This window comes from Notothenia rossii (genome assembly GCF_949606895.1).
Source record: "Notothenia rossii genome assembly, chromosome: 6".
Classification (NCBI taxonomy): domain Eukaryota; kingdom Metazoa; phylum Chordata; class Actinopteri; order Perciformes; family Nototheniidae; genus Notothenia; species Notothenia rossii.
Genome location: NC_136909.1, coordinates 24874607 through 24889332, shown reverse-complemented (window position 1 = coordinate 24889332; position 14726 = coordinate 24874607). Strand labels below are relative to the sequence as shown.

General features: G+C 40.8%; 1 protein-coding gene across 4 annotated transcripts in view; it reads right to left on the bottom strand.

The window, feature by feature from the left end:
- The window catches only part of rasgrf2b (Ras protein-specific guanine nucleotide-releasing factor 2b), a 48771-nt gene extending 34115 nt beyond the window's left edge, over positions 1-14656 (bottom strand). Inside the window, exons 1-3 of one of the 4 annotated variants that reach the window (XM_079689485.1) lie at positions 13925-14656; positions 998-1104; positions 230-377 (exon numbers count right to left, since the gene is read on the bottom strand). In XM_079689485.1, the coding sequence (XP_079545611.1) occupies positions 230-377; positions 998-1104; positions 13925-14200 (531 nt within the window). In that variant the 5' untranslated portion in view covers positions 14201-14656. Of the gene's footprint in view, positions 1-229; positions 378-997; positions 1105-4200; positions 5065-13924 lie in introns of those variants that run through there. The other 3 variants (XM_079689484.1, XM_079689486.1, XM_079689487.1) reach the window with 3 other exon arrangements.
- Positions 14657-14726: the final 70 nt, after the last annotated feature.

Here is a 14726-nt window from a genome sequence, read left to right as displayed (position 1 = left end):
AGTGAGAGTCGCTGCTCAGCGGACCACTGACCTGCTGTTAAGGAAGTAGACTAACGTCACTCAAAAATGTCAAAGAACCTAAGGTTTGGGGGCACAGTCCCACAATCATAGAGCAACTGTATCTACAATTGCTAGTTGTTGGAATTGCATGAGGACAGTTAGAGGAAACAGAGGCACTGCACCGGACGGTCCAGATTCAGGTGTTTGTGTGTGCACGTGTTTGCCGTACCTCTGATTTGAGCCTCTCGATTTCTGTGTCCTGATCTTCCAGCTGGGTGCGCAGCTGATTGGCGGCGACCTTCTCCGTTTCCACTATCTGTACAAGGTGGATGTATTTCTGCATCAGCACCTCTCTTTCAATGATGATGTCAGAGTAACTGAAAATAAAGACATGAAGTAAAATAAGTATTTCCAGAGGTATCAGTTATATGAGGCACTTATATTATAAACATGACTGAGTAGCAGCCTTCACAAAATAATGACATTTGTTGCTTCTGCTCCCATGTGTGTTATGGTAGAAAACATTGAATGTTTCTAAAAACTGTATAGAAACAATTTATGAAGGTTATTCAGTTAATCCGTCCTGAGGGAAGCTTTAAATCTTTAAAGCACTATGAACATATTTTCTATGTGAGCAAGCCCTGTGTGACTGGGTCTGTTTTAAATTGCACTTTTGCCGTAATATGGTTTTTAATTTCCTCTTGGAAATTGAAAATGCCCAAAAAACAAATGGATGAAAATACACCTAATCTAGTTTGATTTAGTCAGCAACTCAATTCCTGATATTAGTCTGGAAACAAAGCCAAAAACATTTTTTTGGAACACAACCAGCTTTTTACTGATTATACATGGTTCTGTATATTTAAAAAAAAAAACAGCATTGCCTAATGAATGTTCTCTAATCTTAATGTTCTGTCACAGAAACCAGTCTAATGTCAAATGACCTGCTGTACAAAACAAGCACACACATTTATTTTATTCAATACTACATGCATACCTTGCCTGCTGGATGGCTTCCACCCATTCATCGCACTCACTCTCCTCCTCTGTTCGCAGCTCCAGAGGCTTCTGTCCATCGTGACCGAACACGATAAGGAAGTAGTGCTGAAAATAAATAGAATAACAGTTTATATCTGTCACCCTGACACCTAACACATCTACAAAATCACCCCTCAGTTGTGCCAACAGTCTCACTTTAAAGCACAGTATGTTTAGGTCGCTCCTTTGAGCTGCAGCTCATCAGTCAAATGGCACACACATATGGAAACATGGCTTTCCACTACATTTGCTTTTCACGCTCTCTTCTTGCCCAGATACGTCCACATAAAGTTCCGAAGGCCTTACATGAAGCAGGCAGAGCACACGGACACAATGAAGTTAAACTATTGTCTGTACCCCCCCTTTCTCCACAAGCCTATTATCATCACCATCAATTAGCCCACTCCCTGTCTCACTCTCATTTCCCATTTGTCTCTCTTATTACTCTGATTAAATTCCCTGAGTATCTGCCTTCAAAATACACTTTTACACACAGTCACATGCCAACAAAGACAAGCACACACACCGTCAGTGGAGCACACACACACACCAGCCATTATGTGAAGTGATGGAGGCTTTTATTCAAATGGTCTTGTCCTGGGGCATTGGGTTACCAGAAGAGCGGCTATTCTTAGTCAGGGAAAACAGAGAAGACTGAGCTCTGCATGGAATTTCTCTCTTCTCCTCATCCAACCGCCTCTTTCATCCTCCTCTTCTCTCTCTCTCTTTGCACTTCACCTATCATCCCACTCCGCCTCCTCTGTCCTGCTCAACCAGCATCCTCACTTCTCTATGTTGTCGAAACCCACTCCTCCTCCTCCTCCATCCCCACATTTCTTCATACTCTCTTTGTGTGTCTCTGAGTAAGGCTTCAGTGACCCAAACTGAGTCCAGAGAGGAGAGAGGTTTACCCTACAGCAGGATTGACAGCTTTCTGCCCCTGCAGTGGGGATGGGTATACAGTCACCATGGTTATAGGAACACACACACACACACACACACACACACACACACACACACACACACACACACACACACACACACACACACACACACACACACACACACACACACACACACACACACACACACACACACACACACACACACACACACACACACACACACACACACACACACACACACACACACACACACACACACACACACACACAACTGGCTGGCTGGATTTTATTACACAAACAAAAATCTGTGCTCTAACAGACTTCGACAGGGAGAAAGAGAGACAGGTTGAGAGATGGAGCGGTTACATCATATTTCTTAACCGAATACACGTTTCTAAATTGTGTCACCGCCTAACAAGATAGAATTTCCATGGCAACGCAATATCTGATGCTTCCGCTGTGTTTGCACTTCCATGTTATGCCTTTAGCGCTGCTGCCTCTATTCATTTAATGCTTTTATTCATCAATCCTGCAGTTTTGGTTTTGAGGAGGAAGCAGCGTCAAGTAGAACATGAAATAATTTGATAGTGCAGATTTTAGAGATGTAGTATTCTGAGAATATGTTATCTGCACTGGTAATGGGTCAATGATGGTTATGGATTTTTTCAGTGCTATTATATGTCATAGTTTTAAATGTATCTGTCTTTTATAGCCTTATTAAAATGAAAACACACAGATGTTTTCACAACAAGTTGGTATTGATTCACATGGTCGCACAGATGGCTCTGTCGTTATTATCACATATACAGTAATGCTAATGTTTGAAACTGCAGTGACTTCTCCCATTTTGAACTCAATCGTGGAATAAATAGATGTGGTCGCAATACTATTCTGCTGTAATAAATCTCCTGAATTAAAAAAAAATTCCTGATGAATATATCTAAAAAAAAAAGAATATTTAAAATAACTAAATTAAAAGTACTCATTATGGAGGCAGACCTATCTATCTGAAGTTTATAATTGTATTGTTGTCATTTTCAGGGTACTCTATAATGTAAAGTTTGCACACTGTATTCCCCTTTGAATTTGACAGCCAGTTTCCACATTCTATTTCTACAGACCCTCTAAGTTGTATGTAAGTATAAATAGTTGAAATAAGTCACATTCTTATCATGTTTTTACCCTATATTTATATTAAAGAGCATCTTGCAGGTTTTTTTTTTTTCTACATTTATGCTTAAACTTGCTTGAAAATTACAATTAAAAAAGTGAATGTAGGATTTGATATGTTTTACGAGACATAAGGGCAGGAATTCAGAGGGAAAGGAGCAATTTTGAGCTCTGCTCTTAAAAACTGCTTTTTTTTAAGGTCATACGTCAAACGCGTCATATTACATCACAAAGGGTAAACATCTCCGCTCTCTGACCGCGGGTATAGTTAGTAGTTGCGTTGAGTAGAGCGGTTGTGTTTTAGTGAGCTGGTATTTTTCGGTAGTTTTACATTGAATTTCACCATTTGTAATCATGGTGCAGTATTGTGTTTGTGCAGGTTGCACAAATACCAGCCTGTCAGGACATCGAGTCCACAGTAAAAAGGACCGGAGCTAGCGTTCGTTCCTGGGTGCATTGTGCATCCAACTCCCTGCAGCAAATACTCTCCACAGCTTTATCAGGAAACCTTATTACATCTCTCTCCTCCCCCCCAACCCCCTTCGCTGCTCTCTCTCTCTCCCCTCCGGTACACGGCACCGTAAGACATAGTGTGGAGTTGCATTAGGTAACGCTGTGGTGGCTGTACTGCTCCAGCCGTCTCCTTTGTGTTTGTTTGTTTCCCCCTGTCTGTGTTGTTTGTGTGTGCGTGGTGGCTGTCACTCCTGGCTCCCGGCTCAACCTCCACTCACCTGCTCCAATCAGCTGTGCACCCTCCCCGACTACACACCTACTTTCCATCAAGCCATTTACAACGGCATATCAACGGAGGCTCCACAACCTTTCTCCGCAGCATCGTCAAGTATCAGCCGTATCTCGCGTCTCCCCTCCGGTACACAGCACCGTAGTGTGGAGTTGCATTAGGTAACGCGAGATACGGCTGATACTTGCGCATTAGTTTCTGTTATGGATCAGTATCAACAGTCCTGCCAGTAACGTTACTATATAATCAATGCTACTTTAGTTATAGCCTGATATATGATAGCTAACTTCACAATGTTGTGATGTGACGTTAGCTTACATTCTGTAGCTAACGCCGGTCACTCACCAAGATAGCTGCCCAGTTCTCCACTGGTTCTCCTCACACCACAGCTCAATTTCTCTCCGATGGTCGTTTTTTCTTCTAATCCTTGGCTGCTCCTGGTCTCTTGGACGCCTAGCAGGCTCATAATTATAAGGTTGTGGTCCCTCATCTGCATTAGAATATTCATGTTCAACTTCTTCAGTGTCGAAACTAGCATTGGGATCCATGTTTATTAATACGTTACACCGGCCGCTCTCCCCCTTGTTTCACCCATGTTACGTCACGCGGGAGGTCACGTGCCGAGGCTTTTTTATGCGGAAGTGAACATTTCTTACAAAAACGACGCCAGATGTCACTGTAGTGTATATTTCTGTATATTTTTGGGAAAATCTAGTGTATTCATCATTTTCCTACACATTTATTCACAGGTGTCTTTAACCTGGAAGTTGCTCTTTAATATTCTCATGTACCCCTGTTGTACTACTGCTACTTGCTGCAGCAGTGACCCAATTGCCCCAAGGCAATCATTAAAGTTTAATGGTATCAAATCCTTATTGCAGATTTTGCATCATGCTGGACCTCGTGACATTAACAATTCGGTGTAATGCAATGAATTGTAACACTGTGCTGTGTCCTCATTAGTAGAAAAAGGAACACAGTAAAGCAGTAAGAGGTCAGAGTCTCGCTGAGCTGTAAACACGCAGTTTCCCAACTCTACAACTACCATCCAGGGCTACCGGCCCGATCTCCCTTCAAATCAGCTCAAATGTAGCTTCTATCCCTCAGGGTCTTCGTTGTACTGTAAGAGATTCAATTTAAACAAATAAAGACTGAGAGGAAAACAAAAGACTCTCTCTACTCTTTAGCTCTTTATTTCACCCGAAGACCAATTTACCACTCACCTTTTTGCATAATCTGAGCAGCTGCTATAATGGAAAATGAGTGGAAACTGACAGCTTGACACAGAGGAGTGTGTTTTACCACCACCGAGAAAGACAGACACAATATAAGCAAATTCTATTATTCAGGAACAATTTTGGGCCTGTCATTTAAAACTGCTTGCTGCAGGAAGTGGTGAAGAATAAGACTTGTTCTTTTCCTGTGCAAAAGAGACTTGGGAAATGAAAACGTACTACACCCCCTCAAGTTTATAGTGGTGCTGTGATTAAATACCTTTTTCTCTATTAAACATTAAAGAGTCAAAGATGAAACTGGACTTGGTGGTAATAGATTCATTAGGCAAACGATGGCTGGGGGAACCAGAAATACTCGTGTTATAAATATTTTAAAACAGAGATGACATCGTTAGGATTCAGTGCTGATTAGAAGGCTTGAATAGCAACCGATGATGCAACACGGCTGTCTGCTGTGGTGTCTGCGCTAAGGAGAGGCCAAGTTGTGTTACAGTACCGCAGATGGACTGTCAACACTCTCACTGTCAGCCTTTCAGAGCGACTGGCATTTTACTGCCACAGGTTTTTAAAAGAGCATACCAGTATGTTTCAAGTTTTGATTTATTAACTACAAATCTTCTGTACTTTGCATGCTATACCCTTATGGATTATTGTTATGGTTTTTGCCGTGCTGTTCATTAGAATGAACCATCTGCCAACCTGAATATCGAGAGCTGTCTTTGCAAAGTTGAACAATATTTTACTCGTATGCCACAGCAGATTAGGTTTCTTGTGGGAAAGGAGCTTAAAGAAAACTGAGTATCAAAGTTATAATAAAACAGGAATATGAGACAACATTGTTTTTGGAAAACTAAAGCTTGTAAACCTGTAGTAAAAGCCCAAAAATCTAAAAATGATGCTGGAAATGAAAATGATATGTGCTGTTTCAAATATGCTCTATTTTCATATCATACTTAAATGAATAGAAACCAATATCTAAAAAGAGCAGAGGAAAATAATAGTCAAGTTTCTAAAACAAGCATATAGTACACCCTGTGCATATTTTGTTGTTCAGTAAATATGCTAAAACTTGCAAAACCACCGGCATGGTTATAAAGAAAAGAAAAAAATGATGTGGTGGTTGAGCAAGCTGTACTGTATAAGTCAGAGTAATTGGCCATCATGTTGCTCTGTCTCACCTCCATAAACTGTATGGTATTGTATGTTTGCGGTTATATTAACGCCCAACCTGCTAAGGTTGCTACCTTTGTTTGATCTTTATTTGCATAAAAGCAAATATTTAGACACTGCCACCACTGAGCAAAAAGTACTGCAAGCAAGTATTCAACAGGACAAGTACAACCTCTATTTGCATGAAGGTACAGGAAAGTGTTACTACAGCATCATGAATAAGTTAAATACAACAGTTCAAAACAAGGTACCGCAGGGAAAACCAATCACAGTTATTTTCAATGCCATGTGAGTTTGGTTGCCGTTAACGTCTTACAACAAGTGCAAGAGGTTTTGAACTCATCCTTAGTTCCATATGTACTAAGCACAAAGTAGAAAAAACACATGATGGGCTCCACTGGAGGCTGTGATGTAAAAGGCATCTCCACCTTTGCAGTGCTGTGGTGAGACAGGGACTGCTCAGAGATCCTGAGTCCCGCAGCGCGGTGATTACCATTACAGAGAAATACAACAGAAAGGAGACCTGATTCGTGTGTGTGTGTATGTGTATGTGTATGTGTATGTGTGTGTGTGTGTGTGTGTGTGTGTGTGTGTGTGTGTGTGTGTGTGTGTGTGTGTGTGTGTGTGTGTGTGTGTGACTCCAGAGCGAGTTAATATCATCGATAAACTGGATTCCTGTGTGTTTATGTGTGGAGGTATGTAAGCCATGTTGTTTTTCCCTTCAAAAATTATAAGAAAACCAATGAGAAACAACAAACAGAAAGTGAGCGATAAAACAGAGCTAACCTCAAACAACTGGTTGTTGCATTTTTTTTTTAACATAAAAAACGAGCCACAAGACCCCAATGAAAGTTATTACATCTTAGTGTTATAACATTGTGGTACATTTTCTAAATAACTAAGATCTATTGCAGACATAATCTTTTTGGTTTTCATGAATAGACTGATAATGATGACATTATACACAATATCGTCGTAAAACATGTTATTGGCCATTGAAAGGATTGAATCAATAACTGAAAGAATAAAAGTCCAAATGTAAAAGTCATTTCTCTAAAGAAGCTTACCAGAGATAAATAGGATAGGAGGGGTGTTGGATCACTTTTCCACCCACCAGTCTCTCGATCAGCCTCCCTCCTCTATTCCTCTCATATCTCATCTCCTGTTGTGCTCCCACAGGGGCTATAATGTCTTTTTGTGCCTAATCTAGCTTCATCAAATCCTCCAAGGAAAAGAACAATGAGACAAAGTGCTTATGTCATTAAAAAAATGTGTGCATTCAATAATACAACAGAACCTTATGACCTTGTTTACTTTACATTAGGGTACCTGCACTTGCATCTTTTTCAATAAGTGGTCAGGTGACATCCATCATATATGCCATTTAAAAAAATATTGACGGAAATATGCTCATTCATTTTTTTTTAGATTGATGCACATACCTGTCTGATATTTGAAAGGCTGCCAGCAACTAATTAGCATAGCTTAGCTTATAGACTGGAAAACTGTTGCAACAGCTATCATGGCTGTGTCCAAAGTTGACCAAACAACACATCTAAATCTAAATTGTGACCATGTTATATCTTGTTTGTTCGAATGCCAGGTTATGATATGAAAAACAACATGTCCAAGACCCTTTTGGAGTCTGCTTTGGTTTCCAGGCAACCTCACAGTGATAACAAGCCTTGAAGAAGTCTGGGACCTGCTGCCAGCCATGAAATATTGTGAGCTGGTGGAAACGACATGGGAGGGTGTGTTCAAGAAATCCTTAGTGATCAAGTTGTAAAGTCATGAGAACACTGTTTCTTTGGAAACAGCAATATTGACATTACTTTTGGTGTCTAGAAACCACCAGGGCTACCAATTAAGCAGGCAAGTAACATAATGCAGAAAGCTAATGGGCATTTTTTTAAAGATCTTCTTGGATATAAAGTATTTTCTGGATTCCCGTTTGTAATATCAATATTTCCCCAAGACAATTTATAAACTTTAAAAAAAACAGGCACCCGGCGTACAAAGACTGAGTCCTTAGCAGCTGCCCTTTTCTTCATGTTGCCCCTTCATCTCTGAATTTCTACAAACACAACAACCATTCATTCCAGAAATCCAAACGGTATCACATTAGAAAGAAAGAACATTTTAGTTTTAATTTCCTGTAGGCATATTATTTTTGAAGAGATACAAAACATTTATCTGACAGCGACAGCAGCCGCATAACTTTATGTAAGCACTGAATTCAACTAATGATGTACCAGCTAATGTGACGATCACTGAATCCACATCCCACATCCTGCTGTTTCTTTATTTCCCTCCATGCTGTTCACTTCCTCCAGAGAAGTTGTTATAACTAAGTATGGGGCCCTCTTTCTCGCTTTCTTTTAGAAACACACACATATAAAACACACATACTGTATATAGGCATACAAATAATGTTATGTTATATCAATAGGTTTTCTGCCTTAACCTGATCAGGGATTATCTGTCTGTTTATTTCATGTCAAAATGTATAGCTCCCCTCCACCACTGTTTACACTCACTGTTGTCTTTGTACACTACATAGATCAAAAACATACATAAATACACATCATACTGTATATCTTTGAGCGTTGTTTTCCATATTACACAGTTGCTCAGTCACCATCGGCAAACATCCTGCCGCCTGAATGGATTAAATTCTCGATTGGAAAGTTTGATCTACGACTCCCAGGGTGCAACAGCAGAGGTGCCTAAACCCACCATAAATCTGTTTCACGATATTCTTGAGTATTGCCTGATCCTGTCAAATACACTGCTCATAAACTCTGTGCAGAAAACAACAAGCACACATGAAACTACTTGAAAATCCCATTACCCGACACTAAAGTTTATTTTATAAACTCCTCATGGGATATGTGTGTATCCTTTTTTCTCTGTGCCACCACTCAACATCAACACCTGTAGCTGGTGACAGGAGGAGTGTGTATTGTATACTGTATGGGAGCAGCTCAACAATAACAATAACACCACTAAAGAGAACAGAGGCTCGATGCCCGAGAGCTTTATCACCCGTGGCGTCCCCATGAACAGCCCAGTGCCGGTGAAGGATGAGATGTGATGGAATAATTTGTATCGGCTAGGTGTGTTTTATATATTATTCTCACCTCTACTCTGCCTTACCTGAGGCAGTGAGATGACTGACGTAAGTTTTATAAACAATTTTAGACCTGCTGAATTCAGCTGTCCCAAAGAGGCTAGTCATATCACGTTGTCCTATCGCAGAAAAAACTGCAAATGAAATGCATCGTTACAATGTTATGTTCACAATGGCCATATATTTTTACTACTCCCTTTCCAAAAACATATGGTGATGATTTCTGGTCTTACTGGTTGTTGATCTCTGCTTGCCATCAATATAATCTCTCCCCATTACCTTGTCTGCTTAACTGTTTAACACCAAGCACCTCGGGCTGTGTGCTAAACATCGATCACTGCAGCCCCCATTAGGGAGAGAAGTTTGCGGACAACACTGACGTTTTAGGCTGGGATACAAACATTGACTATATTTTGTGCAAGCAGAAAATCAACCATTTTGCAGAGTAGTCTTCAGAGAATAACATACCACTCAACGACTACAAACCCAGAAGAGCTGCTTGGGATTCTTGAAAAAAAAGGACTCCAATCTATATCGATGAAGCAGGGGTGGAGAAAGTTTTAAGGAATAACTTAAGAAAGTCAAATTCCCCAGTCAAGGCTTTGTTAACTTTTACAAAGGGGCAATATAAAGTGTCCTAGCTGGAAACATCACAAACTGGCATTGAATGTTTAGACCCAGGGCCACTCTGCAACGTACACTGTGTCCCCTCACCTTGTCTGCGTCACACTGCAAAGATTACAACCAAAAGCCAACCAGTACCTACACTAAAAAAACTGAAATGTGGACTTTACTTAAATGTATTATGCTAACAGCTTTCAGTTTTTTCATTGTATGTTCTGCATTTGGTAACATATTGTAAGTTTTGAGACCATTTTTACACAACTTTGGATTACCCAAAAGTGTTATCCCAGATCACTAAACATCGGAAAAATAGACGACAGATGCTCACCAATGGCTCTACATTAGCTTAGTGTGAAAGGGCAACAAACAAGTCCCAAAACTGTGTTCTACTTCTTTAAATAAGCTTTTTCATGAACTTCTGACAATTTGGAGGCAATAGTTTTCATAGACACTGAAGAATAAGACAAAACAATGTTGTTTTACCAGGAGTGTTTTCTTTAAAGTTCCCCCCTCATTGACCTTTCTTTGATTAGTGCAGTATTTCAAACACATGAGACAGATTTTAAGATGCATGCCAGCTGCAAATTGTTATCTGACACTAATTAGGTCCATAATGGCTCAAAGTCCTGGCATAAGACTAAAGAGAAAAATGAAAAGCAGCCTGCGGATGGAAGCAAAGTAGAATCCAGTAATATGGCAAGAATTGGTGCCTTGATGCAGACGATTAGGGCGAGCAGCAGCAAAAAAAAAAAACAGGAGGCTCTGAAAGAGATGTTTAGATGTAACACCCACACCCTCCCACACCCTCCCACACACACACACACACACACACACACACACACACACAAAAAAACTGTAAAGCATCATGTCCAATGAGGAAGGACACTGCTGTAAATAACTTATGTATCGATACAGTATCTCAACAAAAACCCACTTTATTAAAGTCATAGCAGTCAGATCACAGCATTGAATTAACCTTTAATTATGATGTTTATGTTATATAACTACAATCTCCTTAAAAACTTTATTGTGCATTCCTTTGGAAGCATCCTTTATCACGATACTGAGCCTTACATCTACAAACACAAAACTTTAATATACTATTGATCTATATCCTATTCTCAATTTTCCAATATAAAATAACGCTGAGAACGGTCTTTTCAGTGCTACCAACAGTAAGGTGGCCCTGAAGTGCCAAAATGATTGAAACAAGGAAATATTGGCATTTTAGAAACACTTAAAAAACGTTTCCTTTAACCCTTAGGGAGCACAAGGAGAAAAACATCAATTTGAAGAAACAACTCTGATGTATAGCTTTATTATGCTAAGGCTATAATTTGTTTTAAATAAATGTAGTATTGATTTTCTCAGTTTGCCTCCTTATGTATTTGGATCCTGGCTCTGGCACAACTCAATGATGTTACCAACCTATAGTCCAACGAAGTCCAACAACAATTGTTTCTACAACATGGCAAACTGTCATTCAATAAAGCAACACCAGCACTCCCCTGGTTCACGGCCTCTGTATAACTGCATGCTTCTGGATCAAAACCCGACCCAACACTTGATGATGGGGGGTGGGGGAGGGGGGGTTGACAACTATACACAGCTAAATCTGGTCTTTTACACACACACACACACACACACACACACACACACACACACACACACACACACACACACACACACACACACACACACACACACACACACACACACACACACACACACACACACACACACACACACACACACACACACACACACACACACACACACACACACACCTGTTCATATCAGCAATGCACGTCCACAGTCGCTGTGGAAACCATTCAGATCAGTGTGTATGCTCTCAAAATAATTTGAAGGGGTTTGTGTCTTTCTGAGAGTACAACACAGAGAGAGAGAGAGAGGGCAGTAGATGTGTGTTATGTGTGTGGTTGCATTGTGGCTCACTGTGGGGGTGTGAATACAGTAGGTTGCTGGCAGACTCACTCTACTGCACAGAAAAACAGTGAAGAGCCAGCGTGACTGATGAAGAGATGGAAGGCCTTCTCTCACTTTATCCTAACAACCCTTTGCACAAGGAAAAAGACCCAGGAGCAGCCTAAACGTATCCTTAACTGAGATATGATCTTCATATACACCTGCGCACATTATACTGGAAGCCAGATACAGTGTTCAAAGATACAATGATATTGGGTTTATATGTGTCGCTCGTGAGCATGGCTATGGATACACATGACTTTGAAGCACACCAGGTTTCAGCTGAAGGCAAATTGAAAATAACCCTAATTAAACATCACAGCTGTAGACAGATGGGGGGAGAGTGAGACAGTCAGTGTGAGTGTGGATAAAAGAAAATAAGCGGGTTCCATGCTAACATCAGTACCAATATTAGGTGTTAAGGGTTAGAACCACATGCAATGTTGCCCTCAAAAAGAGATTTCTGTCCTCCTTCATCATCTTGATTATGAGGATATTTGCATAGTTTCTGAAGCTGCAGAGCATTTCTCCTAATGGAAGTGCATATGGCCATTTTAGAGCATTTGCACCTGTCAGCCACTGGACATTTGCATACATCTGTAAATAATGCACTGTAAAATGCAATGTTCTCCAGTATATCCCTCCGCCTAAATTGTTAATGTATTGAGGACTATTCACATCTCTGAGGCAAGCTGAAAACATGTGATCAGTTTGATTTTTTCTCAATGAAATTCATGTGCACATGGTAGGCCTATAATTCAAATGTTTCCTAGCAACCAGATCTACCTAGCTGTAGGAGCAACAATGCTGAGGCAGCTCTTAGGAGCACATCACCAACAGATTTGCCAAAAATACTCCCTCCCTCATTACTGCCTTTAAGTCAAGAATCTCTGACCTTCATCAGCGTTTGCAGGATTTAGAAATGGGTCCACAACACTGCATTGCTTAAACAAGGGTTTATTTTCAATAGTAATTCAGATAACAAGATTACAAAAAAAACACTAAATATTCCAAGCTGTATTAGGTGTAACTAAATAAAGCAAAATACATTTATGAGATAGTGGGAAGATAGGGAATACATGTTTCATTCAATGTAAAGATGATGTGTATTTGTTGCACTGCTAAATACAAATATTGTGTGTAGAATAAAAAGTATTTTCCAGATGTATAGAATTCATTAGGTTAAATGAAAGAACCTGTTGCTGCATTTCTACTTTCCTCCTACTGTCAGACTATATGAATTTGACTGTGGAATAAGAAAAAAGGTCAAGCTTGACTGAAAAAGGTGGTGTTCAGAATAACTTCCTATCATTTATAATACATTTATGATGGATTATCAGGGTCATTTTAAACAGGTTTCAAATCAAGTACGTTTTGGGGAGACAGCGGGCAAATGTTATGACCTCAGAGATAAAGAGAAGTACTTAAGAGAGTACAAAAAAAGAAATATAATATAAAAGGACCTGGTTTTTGTTTTTAATTGGAAGAAGACATGTTTTTTGGAACCTAACTGTCCTAGCAGCATGCTCTTTCTGGCACATCTGAATCTTTGGGGGGGTGATCACCTGCTCGGGGATGATACATTTGGAGCTCTTGACACTGCAGAGAGGCTGAGCTGCTGCAGCCACTTCAGTGTGACGCTGCATGAGCCACTTGCTCTCTTTTTTTACTGTAGCCTACATGGGCCTCCCTTTCTTCATTTATGTTTCTTTCAATGTAAATAAACAACAAATATTATAGAAAGACCTTGGTGGCCATGGGTTATATGATAAACAAGACATATCAGCTTCCAGATATGCATCTCTTTGGACTTACAATCAGTGAGTGCACTATGATGATGTAATGGGGGTTTTGGCAGATTTGGGGCATCATCAGAAAATATGTGAGAACTTTCATACACATCAGTGTTGAGTGAAAAACTGACCTGTTTCTCCAGCGCTTCCCTCCCAGTGGTAGATGTCTTGGGTGCAGGCGCGCGCTCGCAGGTGCATCCTTCCAACAGGTAAATCCCGGCGGGTCTCGTGCTCTGCTCGTTCTCGGAGTAGAACAATATATTCTGATAGAGGGCGAAGAACTTCTCGTGCCATCGGCTGTTCTCCGCCGTCTTTTTGCTCAGATAGCCGCGCTTAGTCCCCTCTTTACGCGCTACAGCCGATAGAAAGAGCGCGTGCCCTTCGTTGTAGCGGACGCTTTTCTGCATTTTGTCACACGGTATAGCAAAGTGAAGAAAGTAGGACAAGCGGGGTTCTCAACGAGAACTTTCCCACCGAGTGGCGCGCGGCTCAGCGGCAGCATGGCGCATCATAAAGTTGCCCCGCTGACAGGAGCGCATCTGCAGAGGAACTCATGGTAGAGGTGTCGGAGTCCCGCTACATTACAGTACATCCATGCTGCTCGGCAAACAATCAAGCAGGAGAAAGCGGGAGCGTCTCGTCCACAAAGTGGAGAACCCTCAAGTGGACAGTGACAGAATCACTGACCAGATAAACTGTAATCGGCTTTGACAGTGGCAACTCTCTCTCTCTCACCTTCCTCTTACTCTCTCTCTCGCTCTCTCCATTCAACTCTCTCTATCTCTCTCTGCTGGTGCGGGCTGATCTTGGAGTTGGTGAATTGAAAGGCGGAGCGTGAGTTGTGTGTGTGTGCCTGTATGTGTGTGTTTGACAGTCAGAGTGAGTGAAAGAGGCTACATGTATGTAGGGCTAATGCATATTTTCTTACAGGCA